We start from the raw sequence: 26,959 nt of genomic DNA, 5'->3' as shown, positions 1-26,959 counted from the left end.
CACGTTTTCTAAGATATCTGCACCTGCGCTGAGACATGACATGAGGTTGAAATCCCTTAGCACACAGACAGCTGAGACCACAGACAGTGGTGACAGACTGTGGCCATGAGCATCCTGAGGACCATTTGGCTTTAAAGCCACTGGATCAAAAGTCTTGCACATCTCACAAAAGTGTCATTTTTAGGCTGTCTTGTGCTGGTAGATGCCAGTGCTCTGACATTTGGAATGCTCTATCACCCCTCACAGCCTCTGTCTGTTCTTTTCTATCTTAAAGGAACAGAAACCACATTTCTCCTCTAACCTATACTGCTATTTATCCATCTAGATTGTTTTGTTATAAGTTGTCATATTTTGGAGAGATCGGCCATAGAGATGTCCGCCTTGTGTCGAATATCATGGAACTAGATGGCAGTAGTGTGCATCAACTCATGGACGAGAGGCTTGTGACTTCATGGAACATAAATATTAATGCCACCTTCCTTGGTGGAGATGTAGCTTTATCATACAACAGCAACATAACAGTCCCCTCCATATTTTGGACAGAGTAAAAATATAGTCCAAATCTCAAGATTGAAAGCTGCCTGACATTGTTTTCATTTTTGGCGAGTTGGCGAGAAGAGGCTGAGGGAGGATGGAGCATTCTTGATAAAAAAAAACAGGTGAGCTCAGTGCTCTTTTGGCCCGTGCTCCATAATTACACCAGAGAGCGTATTCTAATTGGCAGTGTCTTTATGCAGAACTATTATCAATGTCCCTCCGAGGCAGTGGAAGAGAGGAGGGGTGGGGAGAGGGACGTGAGGAATGGGTTCTATGTCAATGAGCCCAGGGTCCATTTACACATGGATGAGGACTGCTAATAACAGCAGCGTAGCCAGTCCACCTTGCAGAAAAAGAAAAAAACGTGGTTTTCATACATTGAGCTGATTCCAAATGCATGAAAATGTAAACTTTAGTAAAGGGGACAATGTGTTAACATTGTGTATTTGCTGCAGCGGTGAAATGATTGTGTGGTCTAGCAGGGCAACAGTAAGACGAATAGAGGCCGAGGATGTCAATCCTAGTGATGTCCGACATGAAGAGATTAACTGAGGCTATTCAAACAGAAGCCTGTCTACTTCTGTCAAATGGAGAATGCTACTACAAAGCTACATGCATTATTAATTATTACACTACATAGATTATATAATTACATCACAGCCAGTGCTGCTACAAAACACATTTGCCTGCTGACATTAAATTTCAGGTGTTAAAGTTTGCTGATGGTCTTCATTTGCTTACTGGCCCTTTATGTATCTGCATACATTAATAAATTAACTGCAACGCTGGCATCCGTCTTCTTTTTCAAATATTACAGTAAGCTCTTGGCATTTTGTTCCACATGTGGGTGTAACATCTGACCCAGACAAACACCCCCAGCTTTAACAGTGTTATTAGTTGCGTGGTGAATGTGCAGACAGATAGGAACACATTAACACACCATTTAAAGCAGATGCTGTGCTAGTGCATGTCATGTTAATTGGCTTGCTAAAAGGCAATTATTAGTCAATATTAATATTCTATCATTTATCTGCAAACTGTAAACTTTCCTGAACAGCCACAAGCAGCCTGTAAGATTAAACATCCTACACTGAATCTGAAGGAGGCTGCAAGCTGTGATGAGGGAAATGGTCTTGGAGAGAAAATTATGTAAAACTAAAAATGGAAATTTTGTCTCCCTGAACGTAATACTTTAAGGGGTATGAATCTTAACTTATGTTTTAAGAGAGGGCAGGAGTGTAATTTTCTTACCTTGTTTTAGGGGACGTCGTTAGCCATTCTTCATGCTTTTCAAATGTTATCAAGTAAGCTGCAATCTCCTGTGAAAAAGAGAAGAGAGGAGAGAGGAAGGGAGTGAGGCTTAGATATGTCATCTTTAATCACTGTTCTCTTGTGTTTGTAATACATCGGTGAGACTGCTTCATTGATATTCAGACAGTTTAACCAGCAGCACAAACACGGGAGAAAGACGGAAACAGGGGCAGTGCCAGGGAGCTCAGGCAGGTAAATGGAGAGTGGTAAAAGTAAAGTGAAAGACAGAAGTGGGATGCAGCTGAGGTCAGATCATCTTCTGAGACCATCTTTGTTACAAAAGCTTTGATCAACTTCTCCTCTGAGGACATCAAGGTGCTCTCAGAAAGATTGACATCTCTGTGTTTGAGAGCGAGCGGCTTTTAACATTTTTGGACCGATCCTCCCCCAAATCCCTTTGATCTGCCCTTGACACTCTTCTATGGATCAATCCACTCTTTAACCTTTGAATAATAATTACACGCCAGTCTCACAATATTGACACACATGTGTACCGCTACTTCAGTAAAGGTTCTAGATCCTCGGGAGTTAATTGTGTACAAAGAGATAAAAAAAAAGAAAGTAAAAGAAATATGTCCTGACTGCCACTGGTATAAATAGAGATACTTCAAACACTTTCATGTTTCCCATGCTCACCCATCCTACTGCATCAGTCTGAGTGTAAGGGGGGAACACGCTAGACCATACCCGGCCATTTTCTCACCAAACTAATGGGCAGAAATAAAAGCACTTTGGATGCTGGTGGACAACCTAATGATTACCAGCGACAGCCAGCAATTCACTCTTCAGCAAGAACATTTGTCAGCTTCCCAGACTGTTAGAGAGAGCTAGACACAAGGACAGACCAGATGCCACAAAAAAATGTCTTTATAGTTTCTAAGGATGTGCATCTCTCCTCATGTTGGAGTGTCAACAAACACTTAAGTGTGAATATGTTGTTCAAATATTGTCTTGTTTGGTCTGTGAGGAGAAGAGTTTGGAAAAAAAAAAAAAAAAAGTCTCCTCCGGGCTTTATGTTGTTACTTTGCCCCTCCACATGGGGCCATAATGTATCCAAAAACACCAGCTTTCTCTACAGCAGAAATTGGAAAAAATATAAAACATATGTGGTGGCACAAAGCCATCCCAAAAACCAAGACATTTCTTTGCTTTGTTTTATTTTTTTTTTATCTCCTTGAGACTCTTTTCTTCCTCTTTTTATTGTTGCATCCAAAAACACCATCAAGTATGCGCCACTGCAAGGAGGCTCCCATTGGCTCGTCCGGGCTGTGTCACAAGTGTGACCTGGCACAGAGACACAGCACACTGGCAATAGCCCTTCGGGATGCTGCAGGGCATTGCGATGTGAGGAGTTCCCAGGCTGGCAGGGGTCCCAACAGAAAGAGGGGTGGTAGCATGACTGGCACCCTTGCCTCCAGGTGCAGGCTGGGAGATAATGCTGCGTTGATTAACTTCCTGTTCTCCTGCCATAATGACCGGAGGCGATGAAGTCATGACAAGATGGAGTCTTGAATTAAGAAAAAGATAGGAGGAGGATGAGGCTGTCGATGGGAGCTCAGGGCTACTCCACAATAAAGCAGTGAAATGTTCACTGTGTGACAAAAAAAATTACAATTCAGTACTAAGGTCACAATAAAGTTACTTTTCTGCATATATTTATGAGGAAATTAGACTAACACGACAGTGATTAGATTAATCCCTGCTATTCTGTGTTCATTTTGCGAAGGATAAACGGCAGCAGGAGGCTCCTTCAGTGACCTCTGTGCTTGTTAGCACATCAGTCTTGTCTTTAAAATAGAGTCACAGCCCCAGCCTCGGTGGCAGAGGATGAAATAGGGGGCCGCATGGTCTCGTACTGAACAAAATAAAAAAAAAGAAGTGAGCCTCTACCTTTGGCTCTTTGCGCACCCCTCCCTCTCTGAACAGATGCCAGGGATTATTCCAACCCCCCGACCAACCATAAAGGTGCAATAATCTTATGGTGAGGAAACAAACAAAAACAGACGTGCAGCCATTAAACAGCTGCAAAGAGACAAAGTTTGCATGGGCAGCATAATGAGAGGCTAGCGTGCGTTCAGGTTGAGCAAACACGCTTGCGGGTTAGTGTGAGAGGGGTGGAGGGGGAAGCGGGCAACCGGTGTGCTGAACACTGATGGTGCATCAAAGTCAAACCAGCAGCTGTCAATGGGCTCTGGACTCTATCTGCTGACCTCAGTGCCTCTGGCCTGCTCTCCGTCGCTGGGGAAATATTCAGAGGAGGCTCTCTGTACACACAGCTCCTACCTCACTCTACCTCTTAGGTCAAAATCCTGCTCACGCAATACTGTTTGTACTTCCTTGCTTTAAGCCTCAGCCTCCCCACTGACATGATCTTTGCTGGGTTTTTATCTCCAGGTGCTGTTGAAATACACTGTACCAGTAAGGGCTGTCTTCCTCACAGCTTAAATTGAGGCAAACTCCTTCCAAGCCTGATCTAAATAAATAACAATCAGCACGAGCTGGCAGTGAACCAGAGAGTGAGTATGAGCAATACCTCCTCTAATTGACACAGTGGTTGCAAAAAAAGGCCCTTTCATTTTACAGGGGAAAGAACAACCCGGAGCTGTTTGTTGTAACCCAGCCATCTCATTTGTTTCTTTTGTCTCTGTAAGAGCCGCGACACACTGTTAGCAAAGGGGGCCGCCCCAGAACATGACTGAGCAGTCTAGCAGTTTCAGGGCTGATGGAGATGGAGAGCAAAGTGTGTTTGCGTGTGTGTGTTCCTGTCTAACGTGTAACAATCAGAGGGTCTGATTACTGGTTACCTGTCTGGGCCTGGCAAGTTATTAACATGCTCCTCAGGAGGTGTCACTCCTGTACACTCATCAGTGTGTCTCTCCTCTCGTTCTCTCTTCCATAGCTTCTATACACCTCCTTCAATCTGACTCTCACTCACTCACTCCCTCACTCACTCCATTTTTTTTTCTCTTTCCCATAACCGCTGACGTGAAAGGAAAGCCACCATGAGAAAATTTTCATTTTGAGATGACTGGCTTTTACTGTCTCGCCTTTCAAATGATATTTTCACTCTCGAGGTACAACATTTTCTCCAGAGAGAATCAGCTTTTGAAATGTCTACCTATTTGAAATTGGAGATGACACTAACATATTCATCCCATTTCACTTCTTTGCACCAAGCAAGGGGTGGGTGGGGGGGTTGCGGGAGCAGTAAACTCTCAGAATATAAACACTATTTGTCCCACATTTTGATGATCTCAAAATCAGTTGCGATGACAATTTCAGGAGCAACTGTTTGTCAGATGGATTTCATTAGACCATCACCCTTTCTTATTGCACAAAAGCCTCCACGGCAGATTCACTATCCCGGGATGACCTGAGGCTACACTGTTTTGCTGTTCCCTCTGATTCTCCCTCTCACTAGGAACTTTGATTTATGGGAGAAAAGAGAGGCGTTGAGAGGACCAACACTCTGGCATTTGGATGACAGACCTGATCACTTGAAACAACTGTCGCTGTTCCATTAGAAGGAGAGATAGGAGTCTTTTGGCATTATCTCAGCAAGCATCAGACACCTGTCTCTAAACACCATCCATAATGTCTCCCCTCTCCTTCTGCATTCGAGCAGACAGAAGATGAGAGGTGGGAACGGTACGGAGCTGAGAGGACAAAACTCTGAGGCACATTTCCTTCTGTGCCACTGCCTACATTAACATACCAATACATTACATCATTGTCTGAGAATTTAATCTCGGTTTTTAAAACCCACGATTTACGAGACACATTATGCAAAAACATAGAGTAATGAGTCATTCATTGTGCGCTCAGCCATTTAAAACCAGTCTTCATCACCCAAAAAAGGATTCAACAATTACAGCATATGTTTGTCCATTACAGTATTATTCCAGTTATACTGGTGCTCTAGTGACACTAATGAAAAGGCACTTAATGAATCGCTGTGTTAGAAAAACTAACTTTAGCAACAGTATTGATTGCAGTAAAAGCTTGAGCTAATGAAATTAATATGAGAGAGCAGGAAGATGCTAAAGAATAGATGGAGTAAAAGTCTGGCGAGAGAGGCGAGCACAGCGCCTCCAGCCTGCCTCCTGGTGAAGTCTGGGGAATGCATCCTCAAAGCTTTGACCTTGCCCTGCACTTGAAAGCAGGAAGTGGATGAGAGGGGGCAAGGAAGGGATACGGTGAGAGGAGCCCTCCCTGATGACCTGGGTTTTGCTGTGGAGAGCCAGGTCATCTGATATTTCCTCCAGGGCAGCCCAGGAAACCAACCTGCCCGGGGCCAGGCACAAATGGACTGACGGGGATTTGGGGGGCCGGGTGGTGGAGGGGTTTGCTGAAGCTTGAGGCTATCACGAGATTACACCAGAAAAAATTCAAATGTAATTAGACACAGAAGAGATAGACTGGCACTAAAGAAAGGGATGGAGAAGGAGGGCGGGAGGGTTACTGAAAAGGGAGGGGATAATCAAAAAGGAGAGAGGAGGAACAAAGTTTAAAGTTTTTTACCCATGACAGTGATAAATGCATTTTAAACAGGAGAAGCGTGAAGGTATGGTGATTAAAAAAGAGCGCTTGGGTTCGATTCTGCAGACAAAAATGCCTGTGCTGAATCATTTTGGGTGTTTTTTGTTTATACTTCATGAATTCTTAATGCACTAGCAATAATGTATCACACACTGTATCTATGTAATCTCATATGGCCATATTACTCTTTTAAGCCAGGGAAAGTAGTGAGGTAGAGTGAATCTATTTTAGAAAGCTGTAACCTCCAGCTAGCCTTTAAGATTGTTCTAGCACGCCTCATAATAGAATGCAGTGGAATTGGCATCAAGGCGAACGGTCAGGACAGTGTAAAAGAGAGAACCTGAGATGTATGAGACTGAAACGGAGACATAAGAGAGTGAGAAAAGTTGAGAAAGTGAAAGTAAGCAACAATAAGCGCATGGAGATGTTGACAGCTGCACTTGGCATCTGTTGAAGAGGAGTAAGGCTGCTCTATGAGTCCCTGTGCTGGGTTAAAAAGATGCCCTCTCCAGCATACTGCTCATTAGGACCTGCATGGGGCTTGCAAGGGACACCCATGCTAAAGGGGAGGGGTGGAAGTCACACTGTGTTCACTCTGCTGCTCCACTGCGAAGGAGCAACAGAGGTGTTCTGCTCTACCTCACCCCTAACCCCAAACCATCCTGTGTTTTTTTGCCAAGTGATACACCTGATCGATTTAAAAAAAGAAAGTGCATCATCATCGCTGAACACGAAATTCTGTGAGCTCGCGAAAAAATGCATGTTCGCACATCACACTGAGCACAGTTGCTCGGCAAACTCCTTCACCACAAAGGCCCTACCATATGTTTAAAACACACCTCAGGCAATTTTGCTCAGTTTCTCCATCTAGTTTGCGATGTACCTCTTCAGCTCCTGCAGCTCTGCTCCCTCTCGCCGTACAAGAGGTGGGAAGAGCAAGACAAGCCATCCACTGGCCTACATTATACATAGTTCGGGGATCAATTTGGCATTGATCCTGGATAGCTTAGATGTTTTCCAGTAGTTGGTCAATGCCTCTCTTCACATTTCTGCTTGGGATGCTGGTCATAAGACCGTTCTGAAAAAGGAGGCATTCTCCTGGGGAGCCTCCTCTCACGCCTCAATGCTGCACGCCTCCCTGCTCCCACAATCAATGTAACCCACAGCAGCTGCTCCACCAGCACTCTCCTTTTTGTTTACAATATTGCTTCTATATACTATATAGTTTTATACGAGAAGACTTAGCAACGAGAAAGACCAGTGGCAGAGGAGGGGTCTGGCTCTGGGTGGGGAGGGATTTTGATAATGTGCCTTATCAGCGAACAGCCTACATTTAAAGGCGTTCTGTGGAGAATTTGTCCTGTTTGTAAATAGAGGTAGATTTAGCCACACTGAGGTGTGACTCAACATCGTTATCGAGACTTGATACTTTGTTTCATTTGTCACGTCGGCGCGCATTGCAAAAACGTTACCAGTGTCCAGCAAACAATCAAGCAGCTTGCTTGTCCAATGGGCCTATTCTATGACACAGAAATAGTTCATTGCAAAAGAAAAAAAATCTAATCCAAAATCTGACACAATACTCCAATTAGTCAAAGACAGCAGCACTGCAGCAGAGGAAAACTGGCTTAATGAGGATAAGCTAAGTTAACCAGTAGCTAAAAGACTAGTCCTGTTTTTCAAGGGACAGTTGTTGACTTTGACAAGAGATGTAGAAGAAATGTTTCTCAATTATTATTACTACATCATGTCAGAAAAACATATTTACTAACTAAACCTAATTAAAATTTAGCTAATATCATAATCACACAGGAGACAGTCTTCTCAGTTTTGATTCCCACTGCTCCGCTTAGCCAGCCAAGGGCTCCACTGAAGGGTCTAATAAAGACTTCATAGTGACAGTCTGAAGTGAGGAATTAATTGTGGTAATAAAATGCATATTATTTGTGATGTTATGTTTTAACATGTGAGAAAAGTATTCATATCATTGTTATCTTGCACCAAACATAATTTTATAGAAAATGTCTTTTTTTTTGTTGTTGTTGTACTCTGTGCTCCATGACACAGTGTGTGAATACTCTGCCACGGAGTGAGAAGCTGCAGCCATATGCTGAAGGGAAAGCAGGACGGACAGAAAGACGGAGAGACCAGGAACAAGGAGCTGGCATGAGACGGGATTGTTTTGGCTTCAGTGCCATTGCTGCTGTCTCATATGTTCGTTGAGAGGATGTAATTATTTGGCCTTGCAATGGTCAGACACCGACTCCCACACTGTAACCGTACACCTGTGCGTGCATGTCCTGCATTTCTATTCATCTGTGTAGTAAAAAAAAAAAAAAAGAAGGAGCCACAAAGACAGAAAAGATGAGATAAGGAGAAAAGTGGAGACACTGAGAAAAACCTGGAGGTCTCACAGGGAGAGTTTATGAGGGAATGGATCTATAGTATGTAGTGTGTTAGGCAGAGACTGAATGAGGATTGGACGTAAAGTTGACTGAGATGAAATACATCCATCTTTGTCAGCCATAATTAGGCAGCTTTGTGACCCTGTGGTTGTTGCTATGGATGTGTGTGTGCCCGCTGATGTAAAGCCCATATGGGACCTCCTACTGCTGTACCCTTGAGAGATGTGTCTTGTGTAATGATTCTATTACACCTCTCTCTTCTTCTATCGCTCCCTCCTTTCTCTTTCCCTCAGGCTCTAACTTCTGGCAAGACTTTAAAATGCGTTGGAAGTTACGACGGCAATATGAAGCAATACATTAGTAAACAGGGCAAAAAAATATGTACGTGCGTGCACGCGGACACATCATGGTGTGCTGCAGGGCGCGGCGGGAAGCGGCCAGGTTCACTTCCTGGCACCCCGTGGCTGTCTGACCTCTGGCGTCCACACTGCACGTCCTCTTCATCATCTATGCAGCAGGATGTCTGTTTCCCCCCCTGCTGACAGCCCAACCAAGGAGAACGGAGAGTGGCGGAGCTTCCATGATACTGACCTTACCCGAGCCCCACTGCCGAGACTCCAGGCTGTTACCCCACTCTGCCGCTGAACTTTTCTTCCCCTCAAACCCAACTTCTGTCCACCAACAGAGGTAAAGAAAAACCCTGCAGGAGCAGTCAAACTCACCAGAAGGGGTGTTTCTCTCTGTGTCTCCCCTCTCTAATTCTTTACTGTATGTCTCCTATTTGACAGATGCTCTTGTTTTGGAAGACAGCAGATATTGAAAGTGCCGTGTCAGATTTCACCGCCAACAGCCATCAGGCCTGTGTGACTCCTAATGTAATTTCACAATTTGTTATAGAGCGCAGACATAAATGCTACATTTGTTGCCTTCTTATGTTTTGTGTGAGAAAGATATTGTAGGGAAAATCCACAGAGAGGGCATTAAATGTCATCTAAATATAATTGAGGTGTGAATTTTCTCTGTGGAGACATTCTAAGAATATAAGCACTATATCCTCAAATATCATCCAAATTTTCCCAAAAGTCAAGGAGCGATGGTATCATGCATAAATGAAGTGACAGTGGAATCTAGAAGGTCACCATTCACTTCATATCCATCAAATGATGTCAGCTTTCATTTTAGGACTCCTGCAGGACCGATCCAAAGACGGGAGGGGAGAAGGGCAGACACTCCCCCGTATTCCTCGAAAGGCACAAATGAGCAGAGTTCTGTCTCATGTGAGCTGAAAGCCTATTTATTTCAGGCTCCAGAATCAATTAATGCCTGCATTATCCTCTGAATTCAACTATTCAGTCCAGCCAAATGACTGGGGCACCCTTGCATGAAACCAATTTCTAACTTTCAATCCGAGACACACCCAGGAACCACCTACAGGTCTTCCTTCAAAATTGCACCTATCTTTGACCACAGTGTGATGCACGGGTGCCTGTGAGCATGTGGTGCAAATGTGTGTGTGTGTGTGTGTTTGCATATGTAGCATACAGTAAAGAGAAAACGTGAGGTCAAGTGGGTATGTTTTAAAGTGTTATTTTCAACCTGCTTTCAATATGTAGCTGTAGATGAAAGAGCTGTTGAATATTGGCAGGAGGACAAATTGTGACACACTAACTGAAGCCTGCACCATGTTAAAGGCAGGAAGAGAGAGGTGAAGGAGTGGAAGGAGGAGGAGGCGGAGGAGTGGAGAAAGAGGAATGAAAAAGATAGAAGAGAAGGCAGATTATGTGTTAAAGGTCAAAATGTTATGTTTTTAATCAACTACAGTACATGTCATGAAAAGAAACAGGATGAAATATTTAGCCCACACTGTCCACTCATAGAGAGCGACACTCTCTGCTCTAAAGACGGAGGGAAAAGACATGAAGACAAGACAGGACTGAAAATTCACCAAAGGGATGGCCAGATTTCCAGCTCAGGCCAATTAGCCGGCAGAAACTCCCCCCCCCCAACTACTCGTCAGCATGAAAGGATCACCCTTTGTCTGTCAGACTCATGCCTTTATCCTCTCTTGCTACTTCCTGTACACAGTCTGTACGCCACGCACGCGCACCCTTTTAATTCTTACATGAACAAGTTACATTCCTGCAACTCCCTTTTCTGTTCCTGTCATCTCTCTGTACGCCTGTCAGCACACATATGTCCAGGCAGAACACACATACAGACACACGCACTCACACGCGTACGAACGGTATAAGTCAAATCCTCACATGAACCGCTTTCACTATCTCCTCTCAGCTCCTGCCACCTCGCTGACTGATGTGATTGTTAGTTCTGGAGGAGGGCTCTCTTTAATTGAAGTGGGTGTGGGAGCGTGTGTGTGTGCGTGCGTGTGTGTGTGTGCGTATAACTATCTGTCCGGAGCATCGCCCAGCCATGGCTGGTATTGTTTGGCCTATCAGACAAGCTGTCAAGTGCTCTCTCTCTCTTGGCTCTCTGCCGCTTTGTGTTCATGTTACAATAACGGGAATGTGGGACTGTGAAGGTCACATACGCCTGAAGTCAAACCAGCTTGCCTGCACGCATGTTTGGTCTCCCAACAACAGACCCCAACGCCAGACAACCATGTAACACTAACCATCCACATGAGCTACAGTCAATGACCACTCAAAACCGGCAATCATCCCGCTCAAGGTCATTTTCGCCAAACCGAAGCTACCAAATACTGAAGTGCATCGGTGCAGCTGTATAGGTTTCACTTGCACTTCTTTTTTCCACTGAGCTAACTTTTCCTCAACTTTTCTGCCTCTATCTGCATACTCACATCTGCCTTGTGTGCATTATCAGTCTCACATCTCTCCCCTATAAAAGTTTGGCCCGTTGAGAGGGGAGGCTCAGGCTGCTCTTTGTAAAGGCTGCTCTCTGCAGACGGTAGGGAATCGATCAGCCAGACGCTCCAATGGCCTGCTCCTTTGTGAGCCCAGTCTGGCTCGGTGCAGCTCTCCCCTGTTTATCTCCCTCACGTCGCTCGCTGGCTACATGCTCTTAATTAAACATGCCGCACGGCTATTAATTGTCAACCGGATTCAATTTGTTCCCCGGGCACGCTGTGAATGGGCCTCTCCTCCCAGAACAAAGGTGTCCGAACAGCCATGTCAGAGTTGAACAAAAGGCCCGAGGCATCACTTCTATCTCCCACAGCCGGAGCTCGCTACAGCTCACAGGCAGCCCATTGAATGAGGTGTTATCCCGGCTGGTTTTGAGGCAGGTGTTCAAGAGATTTCCAGAGTAAACCGTCTTGTACTTTTCTTTTTTCACCCAGTGACATTTGGGTAAAAACAAAGTACTCCATCAGAATTTAGCTGCTACACCTTTGCGAGCTGTCATAATGCTTTTACCTGCACAAATACCCATTCGGTAAAATACTCTAAATCTGCCTCATTTTTTAATCTTGTTAGGTTGTTTTTTTTTTTCCATTTTACGTGGGAACTCTTTTGACAAATTGTGGAAACAAATAAATAAATAACCCAATGACTGCTAAGATGAATCTGGGAGTAAGCAGCTGCCAAGGCATAATATAATTCATGGCCATGCATCAATGTTACTGGAGACTGCTCCAGCACCCAGCCAGAACCCACAGAGCCAGGTGCCAACACATCCATCCCCTTGCAATTCCCTCATCCGTCCCACCTCTCAGTCACTCCAGCCATCGCCCCAATCGATGCTTCCTTCCCAAAAACCTAAAGCTCTGAGCCCCAGCTGGTGCCAAGGAGGCCTGGCTGGTGCTATTGTGTCACCGCCTAAACCCCTCCACAATACAACGATAAACCTGCCCCCTCTTTGCCTCCTCAGTCCCACACAGGCCACATGCCAAACCAAGAGCTGTCCATGTACACTAGCATAGAGACCTCTTAACCACAGGGCCTCCAAAGAACTGACATTCTAACAATACTGCTTATTTAAAGCCTAGAATGTATCCACAAACTGTATATAATCAGGGGAAAAATAAAAGAAACAGGCACTTACATGTTTATCTAGTAGATAAACCAAAGCAATGTTGTAGTATATAATATACTATTATGCAGAAAGTCTTGTTTAAACACAGTGTGGTGGAATTTTTAATGAGAGTCAGGAGTAGGTGCTGTAGCATATAGAGGGAGGAGATCTTTTCCCCAGTGTGCTTCTGTGCCTGCCTTTTCAGCAATCCCAATATTTTGCTGCTGGTGAACTCACTGAGCAGTTGAGGAATTACTTATTTAAAAGATAAGGTTTCCTCTGTTGTCAGCAAAAACCGCCTCTTGTCCATAACGGGAGAAAACCAATGCGGTGTGAAATCAAAGGTCACCCACAGACAAATAGCACTAACAGGCGAGAGCAGGGGTGACAAACGCTCCCTCTCTGTGCTCACCAAATTAATTAAGAGTGGAGATTCAACATGGCATCTCCAACACAAAGGAGAACAAGCCGTCTTGTTGTTGTTTCAGCAAGACTTATAAGTGAACAAACACACTCTCCTTTTCTCTGTTGTAATCAAAGCATGTTTACTTGCGTCCCTCAAATGATTCGTTCATTGAATGTTTTATATGGAAGCTTTGAAAAGTCATTGATCTCAATCTAGGCCCTGAGATGCCTTTTTTTGAGCTTGCGTCAGCCTCACAACTCAGCCTGCCTTTAGCCGAGGATCCTTGGGGCACAGCATTAAACGCCTTACTCCAGGCAGCCTGCTAATCCACAGCATTCGCAGGTGTCTCTGTCTGACCGTGACCACAAGATAAGCCCAAGCCTGGAGGAGACAGCAGCGAGCAATAGACACGAAGTGCACATTTGAGTGTGTCTTTGCATCTGGTCCACAGTCAGTCACCCAGTTGAGGAGATGGGCTGAAAACAGCAGGTCTGAGACCGAGCCTGGATAATGACACCTCATCTGGGAACAGCTAGCGAGAAACATCTGCATCCCCTTATCTCTGCAATGGCTGCACTGTCGAAACGACACGGCGATCATTTACTGGATTACCCTACAGTAAGCTGCTGCCTGATGTTCTTTCACAGATCAGTGTAGTGGAAATGTTTATACAGAGCGAGCTGGGACTAGAAAGTTGTCTCAATGTCTTAGATAAGCATGAAAAGCCAGCATGCCAGCCTCAGGCACGAACCGCAGTGCACTCACCTAGCATCGATCCCAGTCACAATGTTCAGTCAACCAATTGTGGACCAGAAATTTGAATAAGCTGGACTTTAATCAGTCCAGAAACTAAAAATGAGAAGGTTTTTTTTTTTTTTACTACATTCATTCAACTAGTACTCAAATGGTAGCACTCAACAACAGACCCAAGGGCTTGAGCCAGGAGGATGAATTCCATTTTGTGAAATGTTTAACCCACTCATTTTGGGGCCAATTAATGGCCAAAGAAAATTGTTGATTCCAGACAAAATGCTTGGGAGAAATAAATGTTTTCTTAATTAGATTTACTATCAAGGGCAGTTAATTATCGCTACATAATATCCTACAAATGTATTTCGTTTAAAAATGTTTAATTTATATTGCATTAACAATGAGGGGTCTGTGCCCTTGATGTTGGTAAAATATGGGATGGGAGCACAGTACCAAGTCAGAGTGTACCAATCACTGGTAAGGTCATGTTCGCCTGTAGCTTTTGGCCTTTTAATGGTCATTTATTGTTCATCGTGTGTGTGTGTGTGTGTGTGTGTGTGTGTGTGTGTGTGTGTGTGTGTGTGTGTGTGTGTAAATGCGTGAGTGTGAATGCATGCAGGGGTCTATGTGTGTGTTTTATGTGTTCTCTCCCCCCAGAGGGGGGCAGCACCACCCTGGCCTCACTGCCTCCACCCACTCATCCATCCCACGTCTTGTCTAATTAAACATCGTTAACATTCATCCCAAGGTCTTATGCAGATGAGCACAGAGGGAATGTGGTGCACTGCGCAATAAGAAAACAACTTGGGGGGTGGCAGAGAGGTGAGCACAGGGATGAGATGGGGTTGTATCCGAATTGAGATGTGCATGGATATCTCCGATTTGACCTCATTCATCAATTAATTACCACCATTAGTAGGAGGTGATGTGGAACCAAAGCTGAAATCACTGCACCGTGGCGTCTCCGCCACCCGTTTGTTGACTGTGTGCACATGGGCATATGTGTATGACAGACAGGCACCCATTAAGCACTGAGCCAGGTATGTTTAGGTGTGTCTACATTTGTTTGCATCTACAGTATGACCAGAAAGGCAGAAAGATAGACAAACTGATGGGCCTCTAGCCAAGCACTGCCATCGCTGTCTCCTCAACAGAGATGTGATCACAGCGCAGTCCTGTCATGTGGCTGTCACTCTATCACTCACGGCAACACACACACACACACACACACACACACACACACACAGACACACACACCACACCATCACACTGCAACGTGCTAACGCCTGGCTGTATAGTCTCATCTGAATAGACACTCTGTTCCTTCGTAGCTTGAGGTGTAATTTGAAGGCAGAGTTTCATCAGTTTGTTTTAAATTATCACTAGAGACAAAATCAGTGAGGTTGCTTGATGTGTTTGAAAAACAAGAAAACAAAAGGGAAACCATCTTTAACAGCATCTGTGTGAGACATCATCAGAGTACCTAGAAGCGATAAAGGTTATGAGTGTATCAGCAATCTTGTATTGGACCCCATGTCAGTTAATTTTCTCTCATAGCTATTTTTCACAAATTGTGATGGCACCAGCAAACATTCAGCTATTCAAAGGCAACATAAAAGCCATAAAGCTGGCATTAGCTTTGCATGCAGTGTACAAAGATCTCAACAGGGTGTACTATGGGTGAGCATGTGCATTTGTCAGAGACTGAGACAAGGACTGTGAACATAACCTTTGCATGGATGGCACCTTACAGTATCTGATCCAGATGGCTGAAATGGGTTTAAGAGGCTGTGGTAGCTGCTGTGTGGTGAGGAAATGACTGCCAGGGCAGTGGGGCGGGTATGACAGCAATGCTGTGTTATGCGCGTCGCATGTGGACTCATATTTTTGAGGCCAGGCCGATGGTTGGCCATGCACTGCAGCACAGCACTTCCTAAGATCCTGTTTGTAACTGTCTGTGGAACAAGAGCCCGAGGGAGGAACCTGCTTAAACTCACTCACCTTCACCACCGGCCTCAGATCCATCTTTGTGCACGGCATGCATCCTACATGCACTTATGCACACGTGCACTAACAGCAAAGAACACACACAAACAAACAGCCGAGTCCACACTCACACACGCGCGTCACACAAGCTGTGTTCAAACATAGCACAGGGTCAGCACACCACATGTGGGCTTTTGCGAAAATAAAGAGTCCTCCTCAAAGGACCAGTGTCAAATAGGCATGCATGAAAAAGCACAAAAAGCACTTTCCCCTGCATACATATCTGACGCACGACAGCCAAGGTCAGTCCAAATCCTCTCCCTATTGGCGGCCACTTGAATCACCTTCAAGGATCAACAACTTTCATATGGTGCTTTGTGAGTCTCCTCCATAAACATGTTATGCTACTGGAGTTCCAGTTAATCTAACTGAGTGATAAGCCCAGTGTAGGCTAGTCAACAGTGGCGTAGCTAAAACCAGGAGAGGGGGACGCTGTGTAGACAGCCAAGTACCGGCAGTGAGGGTGAGCAGGCGGGCTCAGGAAACGATGATGAAGTGCAGCATTAGTGCAGTGATTAACTCCTTCTCTCGCTCTTCCTCCTTTCGTTCAGTCCCATTTCCTCCCACTGCTGGCCGGGAAGAGAGCCTCTGATCAGTGTGTATGAGATTCCCTTGACACATCGTCCATCTGCGTATGTGAGCTGGTAAGCCAGCAGGCCTTCTTCACCATCGCGCTGTCAGGATCCCTCTTCGCTGTCTCTCCATTACAAACCTTTTCTCTCAGGCTCTCCAAACATCGCTGAAACTTTGATGAGATAGTGCTCCATTTGGCATGACATGATGTTAACATGCTATGGAGCAAAAAGTGTATCAAGACAACAACTTGGATCAATGTGCCATACAAATGTACTGCAATGAATTTTACATGGGAGTGAAGACAATCTTGCCATCTCTGAATCCTATCTTACACACTCTTTTACCTCGGTAGTCTACAATATGCCTGTGAAATGTTTTGATGCTCTGATCTGAACAGGCTGGTGCATGCTTCAAAGAAAGAGCACCGTGTAGATCTTTTCCAAAACAAAGTTACATACATACACAGTAAACATCTGTCTTACTAAGTCAAAATCATATTTAAAGAACATTTAAAAAAAATACATTTAAATGCTCAAAGATGACTAAATGACAATCACTTTTACAGTTGCAAACGTAACTGTGTTCATGTCAGGGTAAATCCTTGTTGTCCGCCATTGGTCAATACAGAACATCTATAATTATCATACTATATATGTATACATTTGCTTATTGGCAGTATTGAAATCAACTCTATTAGTCTTTTTAAGAAATATACAATTTAAACTGTATATCTTCAACTGTTTCATGGCTGTCTGGACATAATATTTAATAAAATCAAAGTTGTACTCAACTTGTTCAAGCAAGAAAAAGTGATGCATGGATGAATTATCAGGACCAGACATTTTCTGATTATCGGTATCTGTGTTTTTTGTGTCTGATTAAAAATTCATGCTTTGGCTCTGATGTAGCATTCTTTCTTTCCTTCTGCAGTCACCACTCTGTGATCTTACTGATTGATTACACATCACAATTAATGGCCTATCGACACTGAATAATGCTGATCAGCAAAGTAAGTACTTATTAAAGTTGTCAAATAAAAGAAGTGGTGTGGAGGTAAGGTAGCAAAGTAAAGTACCTAAAAATTGCACTAAAGTCCAACTATTGATTTATCTTATTCTTTAATCTTTTGACAAGATTGTATTTCTTTATCACAGATGCAAAATGGTGCCAAATATTGGTTGTCAGCCCTTAAAAGATATATCCGTCATAATTCTGTTCACTGATACAATAATAAGAAACAGAGTAATTGTAATAATTGTGGAATACAGTGATACTGTGAAACGTGATATTTTCTGTTTTCCTGAGATTATTATCGTACCTTGAAAAATACCGTTGCAACCCCACAAACACACACACACATTTTTAATCTGAAAATCCATGAGACCAAGATGCTTGTTAAGCTAGACTTCTTTGCTGAGGCACAAAGGATAACAGAGGGAGAGAACAGTCCAGCTACTACAGCCCTTTCCAAGCAGCGATCAGAGGGCCAGGTGGCTGTGGCAAATGACCTGCACTCAATGGTGCAGTAATAGCTTCACCTCTTCACCAGAGAGGCTATTCTGTGATCACATAGCCCCCACTCATATCAGATTGCATCACCAGCCGCCAAGCAGGGAAGTCCTTTTTTTTCTCACAGGTGCACAGGAAAAAAAAAGAAAAACAAGCCCAGTGGAAAACCCAGCGAGCTAAAAACACAGAATGAGTCAGACTCTTGTTATTAGCAAATCCGCAGAAGCTGTCTCCTCCAAATGACAATAACTGGGGCTTATAATATTCTGCTGTGCGAACCAATTCGGCCTCATTACCCATAATGCTATTGTTAGTAAACTAGTTGTTCCTTTGTGTAGATCCCAATGCATGTATTTTTACATTTATTGGAAAAAAAAAATGGTTTAATCTCCCTCAGTTAATACATTTTCTGGAGATCCATCCCTCTTGCGTACACTCAAACAACATGTCATTGGGGGAGTCTTTGAATGCATGACAGGGTTCAGACATGGCCTTCTGGGGAGATGGTGTTGGTATTGAACATGTCTCACAGACAGACACTCCTCAGACATCCCTCTCATATGCAGATTAAAAGTAATGCCCCATGGACTGCGCTCTTCTTGTTAATAGCATTCTGACGCAATTCGCTGCCAAAATAAACTTCCTCTCTGTCATTCCAGCAAATTCAGAACTTCTTATCTTCTCAAGACTGCTGCTGCTGTTTTCTGCAAAGAGGATACAACCCATGAAAGAGAAGCACTCTCTCACACAGGCTGGCAGTCAACCTTAATAACAGTAGCATTTACAATGTTTTGAAGATTTTGTAGACTTTCACCTCTAATAACCATCAGTATTAAGTGTCTTTCTGTAAAGGTGATTCTCACAGTGGGATGTGTATCTCCTATTGTCTCTACTTATCTCCGGTGTCCTTATAAATTCTCAACAATTACATGCCAAGGCTTCCTTTTTTTTTCCAAGAGTAGAAATTACAGCTGTCTCCTCTCCTCTCTCTCATCCTGGCATCACTCATCTATTATTCAGTTTTTAATTTGGCTATTTGAGGTTTGTTCCCTCGTTTGGCGACAAGTAAGCCTCTGCTAAACAGGCACCTTATCCATTACACTAAATCTAGCACACAGCAGACAGCATTCTGGAATTGACCATTAGAGGGGTTATTGATATAACCACCATTCCCTCTCGTCATTAGCCCTCTAATTCATCCGTAATTGTATAGCAGCTTTTTGGAGTTATTCTCACCTTGGATGCAAAGAGAAAGCATCTTCACTTTTTGAAACATATCCATGTTTGGGTAGTTTACTCAAAAACCTATCCATCAAATTATGGAGAAGCAGTATTCAGTCTCAGCAAAGCCAAGTCTCCATTGTGGCCATTTTGTTCAAGAGCTTTTGTGTTTATGACAAAAGTTTGCAAATTGCAGTCGGCTTTTACCCTGGGTACCGTCGCACTTTTGGTCATCGTTACACAAAGATAGGCCTCTCTGACTGATCTCCAGACTCCTATAATCATATGCAATTGTGGTAAAGTGAAAAGAAAGACATGGCTCTTTACTGGGATCTATGGCTCATTGTATCTTATGTGTCACACGAGCCAAGGATCAATAGCACTCAATAGTCTATTAATAGGCAAGTCTTGGCTCTGTTCAGACTACAGCACCAGCCTGTCCACTAGACCCGGCCATGAAAAGAAGAGGGTGCAATAGAAACCAATCCTCGCTTTTCTGTTAAAAGTGAAAGCCTCTTAATCATCTCAGTTTCCCATTGACTTATCCCCCCCCCCTCCTACTTCTCTCCCTCTCACCGAAGGCCTATCTTAAAGGGGATAGTTAACCGACCCCCACCTCCCCTCCTTACCACAGAGAAGATGACTCTGTCTATTGAGGAGTTCGGAAGCGAGGTCAAGGAGGTTTTCTTCAGTTGCACTGCAACATAGTTCCAGTCCAAACTGACACGTCTGGGAAATAGCTCAAAACATCCTTGGTACCGTTGTACTGGTGTAGAACATTACATTATCTTAATCATTAAGATCAAAATGAAGTGATTATTTTAAATTTTAGAATAAAGACACACCTCTCCGCACTCAGTTCTGATGATAATAAGCTGCCCAGAAACAGAAGTGATTACTGACAGGCACTTTGAAGAGTACAAGAGCATCTTCATCTTAAGTGTAAGTGATCCACCTAATAGACCATACTATGTAGTTATCTGATAGAGACAGTCACCAAAATCAGACTCCAGTCGCTCACTCATGCAGACAATCAAAGGACACCTGAGTAATATAAAACAAATATTGCTATTGATCTGCAGTCTTTAATTTCCTCCCACCTCTAATAAAGTTGAAAACCAAATAGAGCCCAGGGCCTTCCACTATTTACCATCTTGCACAGATTAGCACATCAATTCTGGTCGAAGAAGATCTCTTGATGAATTCTTCTGTGTTTGTTTAAGCCTGTTATTTTTCGAGTGCCTTTATTAAATACTGCTCTCAATTTAAAGAAGTGTTTGTTATTTCCTATCATTCACTTCCCAGCAAATGCTATATAGTCTGCCTTCCCTATGCCTGTAGTATTGCGTTATATACTGTTTGATGAAAAGAATATGAGTGGAAAAGGAGGGAGGCAGTCACTCAATAGGATGATCTGATATTCTTCTTTCTCCTCCTTTCCCCCCCTCTGGTTCTTCCACCACCATCGGCTCAGGCAGTAGGGGATGTAACTAGGAAGGGGAGGTGGTCAGCATCACGTGATCTCCCCTCGGTAGTTGAGCACCGCCCCCCTTTTGCGAGACGGGGGCTGTCACATTCGTCTTTGTCATGGCGCGGCCTGCCACCCATTCATCAGGCCTGCCAGCAATGGCATCCCTTTCCTCTGTGTGCCCGGAGACTGGGCACGTCTGGGCCTGACTGCATCCCAGATACACACAGAGAGCAACACACAGACACTCTGATGGATTCATTTATTAGGCCTTTCATTACCCAAGGGGCCAATGGTGAATCGCAATGCACTGAATGCCACAGCAATGCTATGCTGTTGCCCTCTAGGCCTACTGGTATCATGGACAGGCTTTCAGAGGACGGAATAATCTTCCGGACAGTGTCTCATTAGACACTGGAAACCATCTGGATTACCAAATTAAATGAGTAATTCAACATAAAAAAGGATAATTGCTCATGTTTCTATATCTGCACTGCAACAGACCTCAAAGAATATGAAACTACCTCTCTTCCTCGCCTCAGCAGGAAATGATTCCACTCACATTTTATCTGACTACATGTACACTCCTTTTGTTTTACTATGTCGGCCAGTCTGCACAATTCCCATGGCTTTATGAACCTTGTTTTAAAAAGCCAACTCAGAATCAGTTCTTTTGTGCGTGACAGCCTGCAGATTCCGAAGCAATTGGAGAGAAACCGACCAGAGAGTAGATGTGTGAGGATAGAGTTCAATACTGCCTGCAAAACTTAGTATTATTGATTGCCCAGGATGGTAAATTCAATATAGTCTAAAGAAGTTAGAATTTTGGATCTACAAGCCAAGCAATTCAATAGTGTTCATCCCATGCAATGGTGAGGATCTGGGCACTGTCTGATTCAATCCTAGAAGCTGTTGGAGAAGGCTAGCAGGGATGGAGGAGCCAACAAATGCAATACGCTGCAGCTTCAGAGAGGATCTTTGGAGTCAACAAATTTAATAGAGCCACTTTATCCCCTCATATGTTCGGGCAACTAGATTTAGAGTGTGGAGGTTCCCCCTGTGAAGCTCCAAGGAGCCGGGGAGTTTATCCTAAATAAACTGTCGTCTTTATTGCATCTTCTGTTCCAAGTCCAAGCCAAGCCCTGGTTTAATTATGACAAATCCACCGCATGTGTTCACCATGTCTGCCAGTAATGAAGGATGCTTAAATGAAAATTGCTCAAAGCAACGTCTGTCAACAACAATGGCAGAGGGGAGACATCTCTGCCTAGCAGTAAAATATTTAGGTTTTACTCTAGGTGTAAACACGAAATTCCTTGTTTCTGATTCGGCTCAGGGAGGAAATAAGCAGATGGCTACAACTGTCACACCGATAAAGAGGTTTTCATCTGATGAGAGAGATGCTCATTTGAGAGTCGCAGTTGAAATTCAAAATGATCTAATCCTATGAGACCGTGTACAACTCAGGCACAGGCACAATAGCGACAAGGCTCTCATCTCACCCCGGACATTTACAATCAAGGCCAAATTAAGTGTGGCATGAATTAGCCACAGATAACATAAACTAGCGCACAGGGGATGGAGGAGGGATATGATTTACACCACTCGAGAGGATAGGATACATTTCTTTTCAATTAAGAATTTGAACAACGTCAAAGCCTAGCTTTAATATTGCCCATAATAAAAGAACTCATTTGAATATCTGCTCCATTCTCTCAAGATATTAGGATGAGGAATCACTCGTTAAAAAATGAGGAGAAGAAAGGGAACAAGATAAGCATTTCTAATTGCTGCCATGTTTGTTTCCTAATATGTGACCCGCGACACTAAAATTATGTAGTTTGAAAACAAAAAGGAGACGGGGAAAGCATTAAAGTGTGTGCTTGGAGGAGGCAGAGGCGTGCTAGGAATGCTCAAATACAAATTTAGCTGTGAGGAACCCTGAATAACACAGGCGCTGGTTGTAATCCCAACACTATGCTGCACTGTCAAGCAGCTAATAAAAATAGGCTGGTGGCAGATCAAGTCTGTGATTCAAATACATTCAAAGCCTTTCTTAACTGAACTGCAAAAATCCCATTCTGGCTCATTTTCAGACTATTTTTTTTCCTTCTTTTTCACTCTCCCTTCCTGCCTTTTCATTGTTCTCTAGGTCTCTCTCTCCTCTCTCACTTCTGCTCCCTATCTCCCCTCTCACAGTATCATTGCTAAATCTATTTGGAGCCGCCGCTGGGAGCAATTGAGCAGAAATGGGTTTGTGCACATCTTGAAAACTGTGTCTGTCATAAAAAACACAAAGGTTCAGCACAAAGAACTGGTTAAATATCCATGTGTCTGGCCACTGGTAGCCTGCAGGTGTCCTCGGCTAGGGCAACTGTTGACTTGGAACAACATCAGAGCAGCAGCACATCCACTGTACTGTAGCTTTGCTTTAGTGTGTGTACCGCAAAAATCAATTCTCTGTCTATCTGGGACTGCTATGTGTGTTACACAGGCTATTACACAACTTGACCATAGTGAAATTGAGCTAGGATGACCGGCATGTACTGCTATGACAATAGCATTACCTCAGAACCAACAGCGGTACATCTGTGCCTAGAGAGACATCACACTCTCTCCCTCTGACGAATCAGGGCGTGGGGATGGCACCATGTGACAGCGCTGCTTCCATTTGTTGGAGTGAGATAATATGACTTCAGTTAAAGCCCTCTGAACCTCAAAGAGCACGTTCATCTCCATGACTTTGAATTCATTACCCATCAAAGATAAGTCTCCTTTTCACACACGGAGCTCTATTTGTCAGTGTCACCACACAAAGGAGAGGGGCAACTTATTCATGCCAAACATGCCTCCAGTTTCAACTTTTGGTCGCCCCTTTGAGCACTGTTTTTTAATTAAAAGAGGTCCCCTTTCTTCTCTTTTTTTTTTTTTTTTTAACAGGAATGTCTCTTTGATACCACTTTCCTCAGCTTGAAATAGTCACGATAACATATCTTTCAATTACAGTTTTATTGTGACTACCATCCGGTTGCCATTCAACCCTTCTCTCCTCTTCAAGTCACCACGTACCTGCGAAGAGGAAAAGTGACACATGGGTCTGCATAGAAACAGCTCTGACTTTCCCCATCACACGCTGGCAGGAGCGGGGGGACCGATGGCTTTTATCTGCAAGCTGAGGGAACACGCACCGCCTGGAGAGAAACTGTGGGGTGGCGGCAGCGGATGGGGGGAGGGGCAGTTGATGAGTGGAACAGGTCGCAACGCGAATGGACGGAGCTGGCCCAACTCCCCTCATCCCATACCTCGGCTGCCTCCCTCTTCACATTGACAGGCGGGTAGATTGAGGGCTAAGATTAGCAGCCACTTTCTCACAGAAGGCCAGGGAGATACAGTATTGAGAATGAATGGCCACGTCATGTTGTCAATGTTGTAACCTTGGCAACAGACAGAGTACTATTTTAGTCCCCCCACTGGCCACCGGAATGGGTGGCAAGACGAACTGAATCTTTACAGCCTATGGTCTGCATTGTTCACATACATGTAGACACAAAAAAGTGAACATACTATACATCAGAGCCTTGTCACGTACCTCAGCTTGTATTTCATTATCAAGCCTCTCAATCAATATTTTAGTACATTTACATCTCAAGCATGTCAGCAGGTATGGCCAGGCAGAAGTTAAATGACAAAGGCGATTAGGCTTGAAGTCATGTCAGCATCATGTCTGCACATGCAAAAGCCTCTATTTTAGTTGCTTTAGGCCACAGTGACAGGTCAAAACCCAGAGACTAAGACAAAACAACACTAGTAAACACAAACTAAACATAGCGTAGAATTCAAAATTCAAAGTACATCTCTGGCGATGGCTGTCTATAGGGCTGGGTATCATTCAGACTTTCAAATACAGATACAGACACCTTGACTTTGATGCCAGATCCTGAATGATGATTTTTTTTTTTTGCAATGCAAATTTTATCAAATCCATTTTAACAAAAGATATCTTTACACATGCGCATGGTGAGCCCTGTCTCAATACACTGGAAGGTGAAACCAGCTAATGTCTGACATTTGTGCTAAATATAACTGAAGTGATCAATCGATTATCACAAAAGTTGACTATCAACTGTCTTTTGATCAACTAATCCATTAAGCGATTTATTATTTCAATAATGGTTGGAGCTATAGACAAATAATTAAAGTCCAAGTGCAGTAACAGAGTTCAATAAATCAGGACAACATGTTGTTGCAGACAAGCCTCTGATGTCATGCATACAATATCCACAAAGACTGGTGGACCAGCTTCTAAATCACTGTGAGTTATTCACTCACCTCGCACTATAACATAGACCCAAGCAACCTAAACATGGCAGGTTGTGCAGTCTCTCCTCACCAAGGACCAAATGGCATAATCAGTTTGTGTTGTATGAAATAATTCCTAATTTGCTTTTCTTTCCGTGTGATTATTTTGCGAGCAGAGTGAAGTCAAAGCGCTGTATTAAAATCTAATCTTCAAACACCAACCTGGCTTCTACTGATCAGCCAAGGGCTATTCATCACTGCCATTACCTCACCACACATTTTTATCCTCCTCCTCCTCCTCCTCCGCTGCTGCTGGCCAGCTCTCCTCCCTCTCTTTCTCCATCTGACTGACCTCACCTCTCTCCCTCCATCCTGACTCCCTCTTTTGATTTACAGCCTCCCGTTCAGCCCATTCCTCGCTCTTTTCCTCGCACCTTTCCTCAATTCATTCATTATTTCCTTCCACCCAGTCCCTATTTTTTCCATCGCCGTCTCTGAATGCATTCATCCTGCTCTCGTCTTTTTTCCATTAACTCTTTGCCAATATTATTCTGCTTCATGCATATGGGCATAACAATTGTCATCTGTGTTGTTACAGCAGCCTTGAGGCCTCTCATTCACAGTCTTTGCGAGACTGATATGGTACCTAGCGGAACAGCGTGTGTTAGGTTAAAGGGGTCTTATAAAATTGACTCCCACTGGATTTATGATCTTCACAGATTAGCAGGCAAAGTGTATTTACCATTTTCAGTCCACTCAAAACAGGTCAGCGAGTCCACCAAAGGGTAGCCAGTAAAGTCAACACCACTTTAACATAACTGCAACAAAAGAACTGTATACCACATAAATATTAAACAACTAATTATCTAACATTTATGATGCAATATTACAATCATTATTCAAGGGGAGCTCAGCAACAGTTAATAAAACATTAGGCCAACATGGCCTCAGACAACTCAAAAAACCATGGTTGCATGGTGTCTGTATTTAACTTATTTGCTTTACAGCGTAGAACTTTGCTCTCTGTCCCAAGATGTACAAATAAAAAAGGCCATTAAGGCTTTCATCCTTGTTCAGTAGTTTGGCTCTTGTTCTACGAGTAATGGTTTACAACACCCATTTGAAACATAACAAAAATTAATTTTCATTTTTAGACAAAAGGGACCAGGTAGATAATGCAGTTAGGCTCCCGCAGCCTGTTTCTAGGTCCAACAATTAATATACATATATATGAAAAAAATATAAATATCAAGATATGGGAGGACTCTATAGGTTTTATCAACACATAAAATGTACCTCAGTATTGTTGACATAGCTACAACAGTGGCAACTTTATGCAATCTTTCGCAGACATCATCCATTACAGTAAACGTATACATGCCCAGTTTTGGTTACAGTGGAAATCGCATACGGTTTTGCAAACATAGTCTTCCTGGCTGCTCTTTAGATTACATGCACACATATACATATAACTGTAAAAAGAGGTGGTTTTGTATCTTCTGTATGGCTGGCTCTATTAGAATACATATCTCTCCCTACTCTTCTGTGCTTTGTTCTTTTAATTTTGCCCGGTCCTTGTGCAAAGCCCCAGCAGGGGGTCTCACTTTTTGCCTTTATGAAAAAGTAAAAATAGCAGCACTTCAGGGCAGTTTAGCCGCAAGTGTTTTTCCTCTCCTTTTTGTCGGCAACTGGAAATGCTCAGAGACAGGCTGACTGCTGAAGCTGGAGGATTAGGGAGACGGCTCTTTGATCAGGGCTGGGTGAGCTCTGAGATCTCTTTCACTCTCTCTCTTTCTCTCTCTCTCTCGCTCTTTCTCTTTCCCCCATATTCCTCCCTGTTTCCCCTTACACTCTTTACCTCCCTCTCTCTCCTTTTCTATCAACTCTGCTCCTCCCTCTTTC

General features: G+C 43.6%; 1 protein-coding gene across 4 annotated transcripts in view; it reads right to left on the bottom strand.

The window, feature by feature from the left end:
• Positions 1 to 26,959, bottom strand: part of camta1a (calmodulin binding transcription activator 1a) — a 287,515-nt gene that overhangs the window by 156,694 nt on the left and 103,862 nt on the right. For all 4 annotated transcript variants that reach the window (XM_037104951.1, XM_037104955.1, XM_037104953.1 and 1 more), the window contains one exon: positions 1,789 to 1,856. In XM_037104951.1, the coding sequence (XP_036960846.1) occupies positions 1,789 to 1,856 (68 nt within the window). The remainder of the gene's footprint in view (positions 1 to 1,788; positions 1,857 to 26,959) is intronic.

This window comes from Acanthopagrus latus, chromosome 7, assembly GCF_904848185.1.
Source record: "Acanthopagrus latus isolate v.2019 chromosome 7, fAcaLat1.1, whole genome shotgun sequence".
NCBI classification, from domain to species: domain Eukaryota; kingdom Metazoa; phylum Chordata; class Actinopteri; order Spariformes; family Sparidae; genus Acanthopagrus; species Acanthopagrus latus.
Note: the sequence above shows the minus strand (reverse complement) of the source record. Positions and strands in the feature narration are given on the sequence as shown.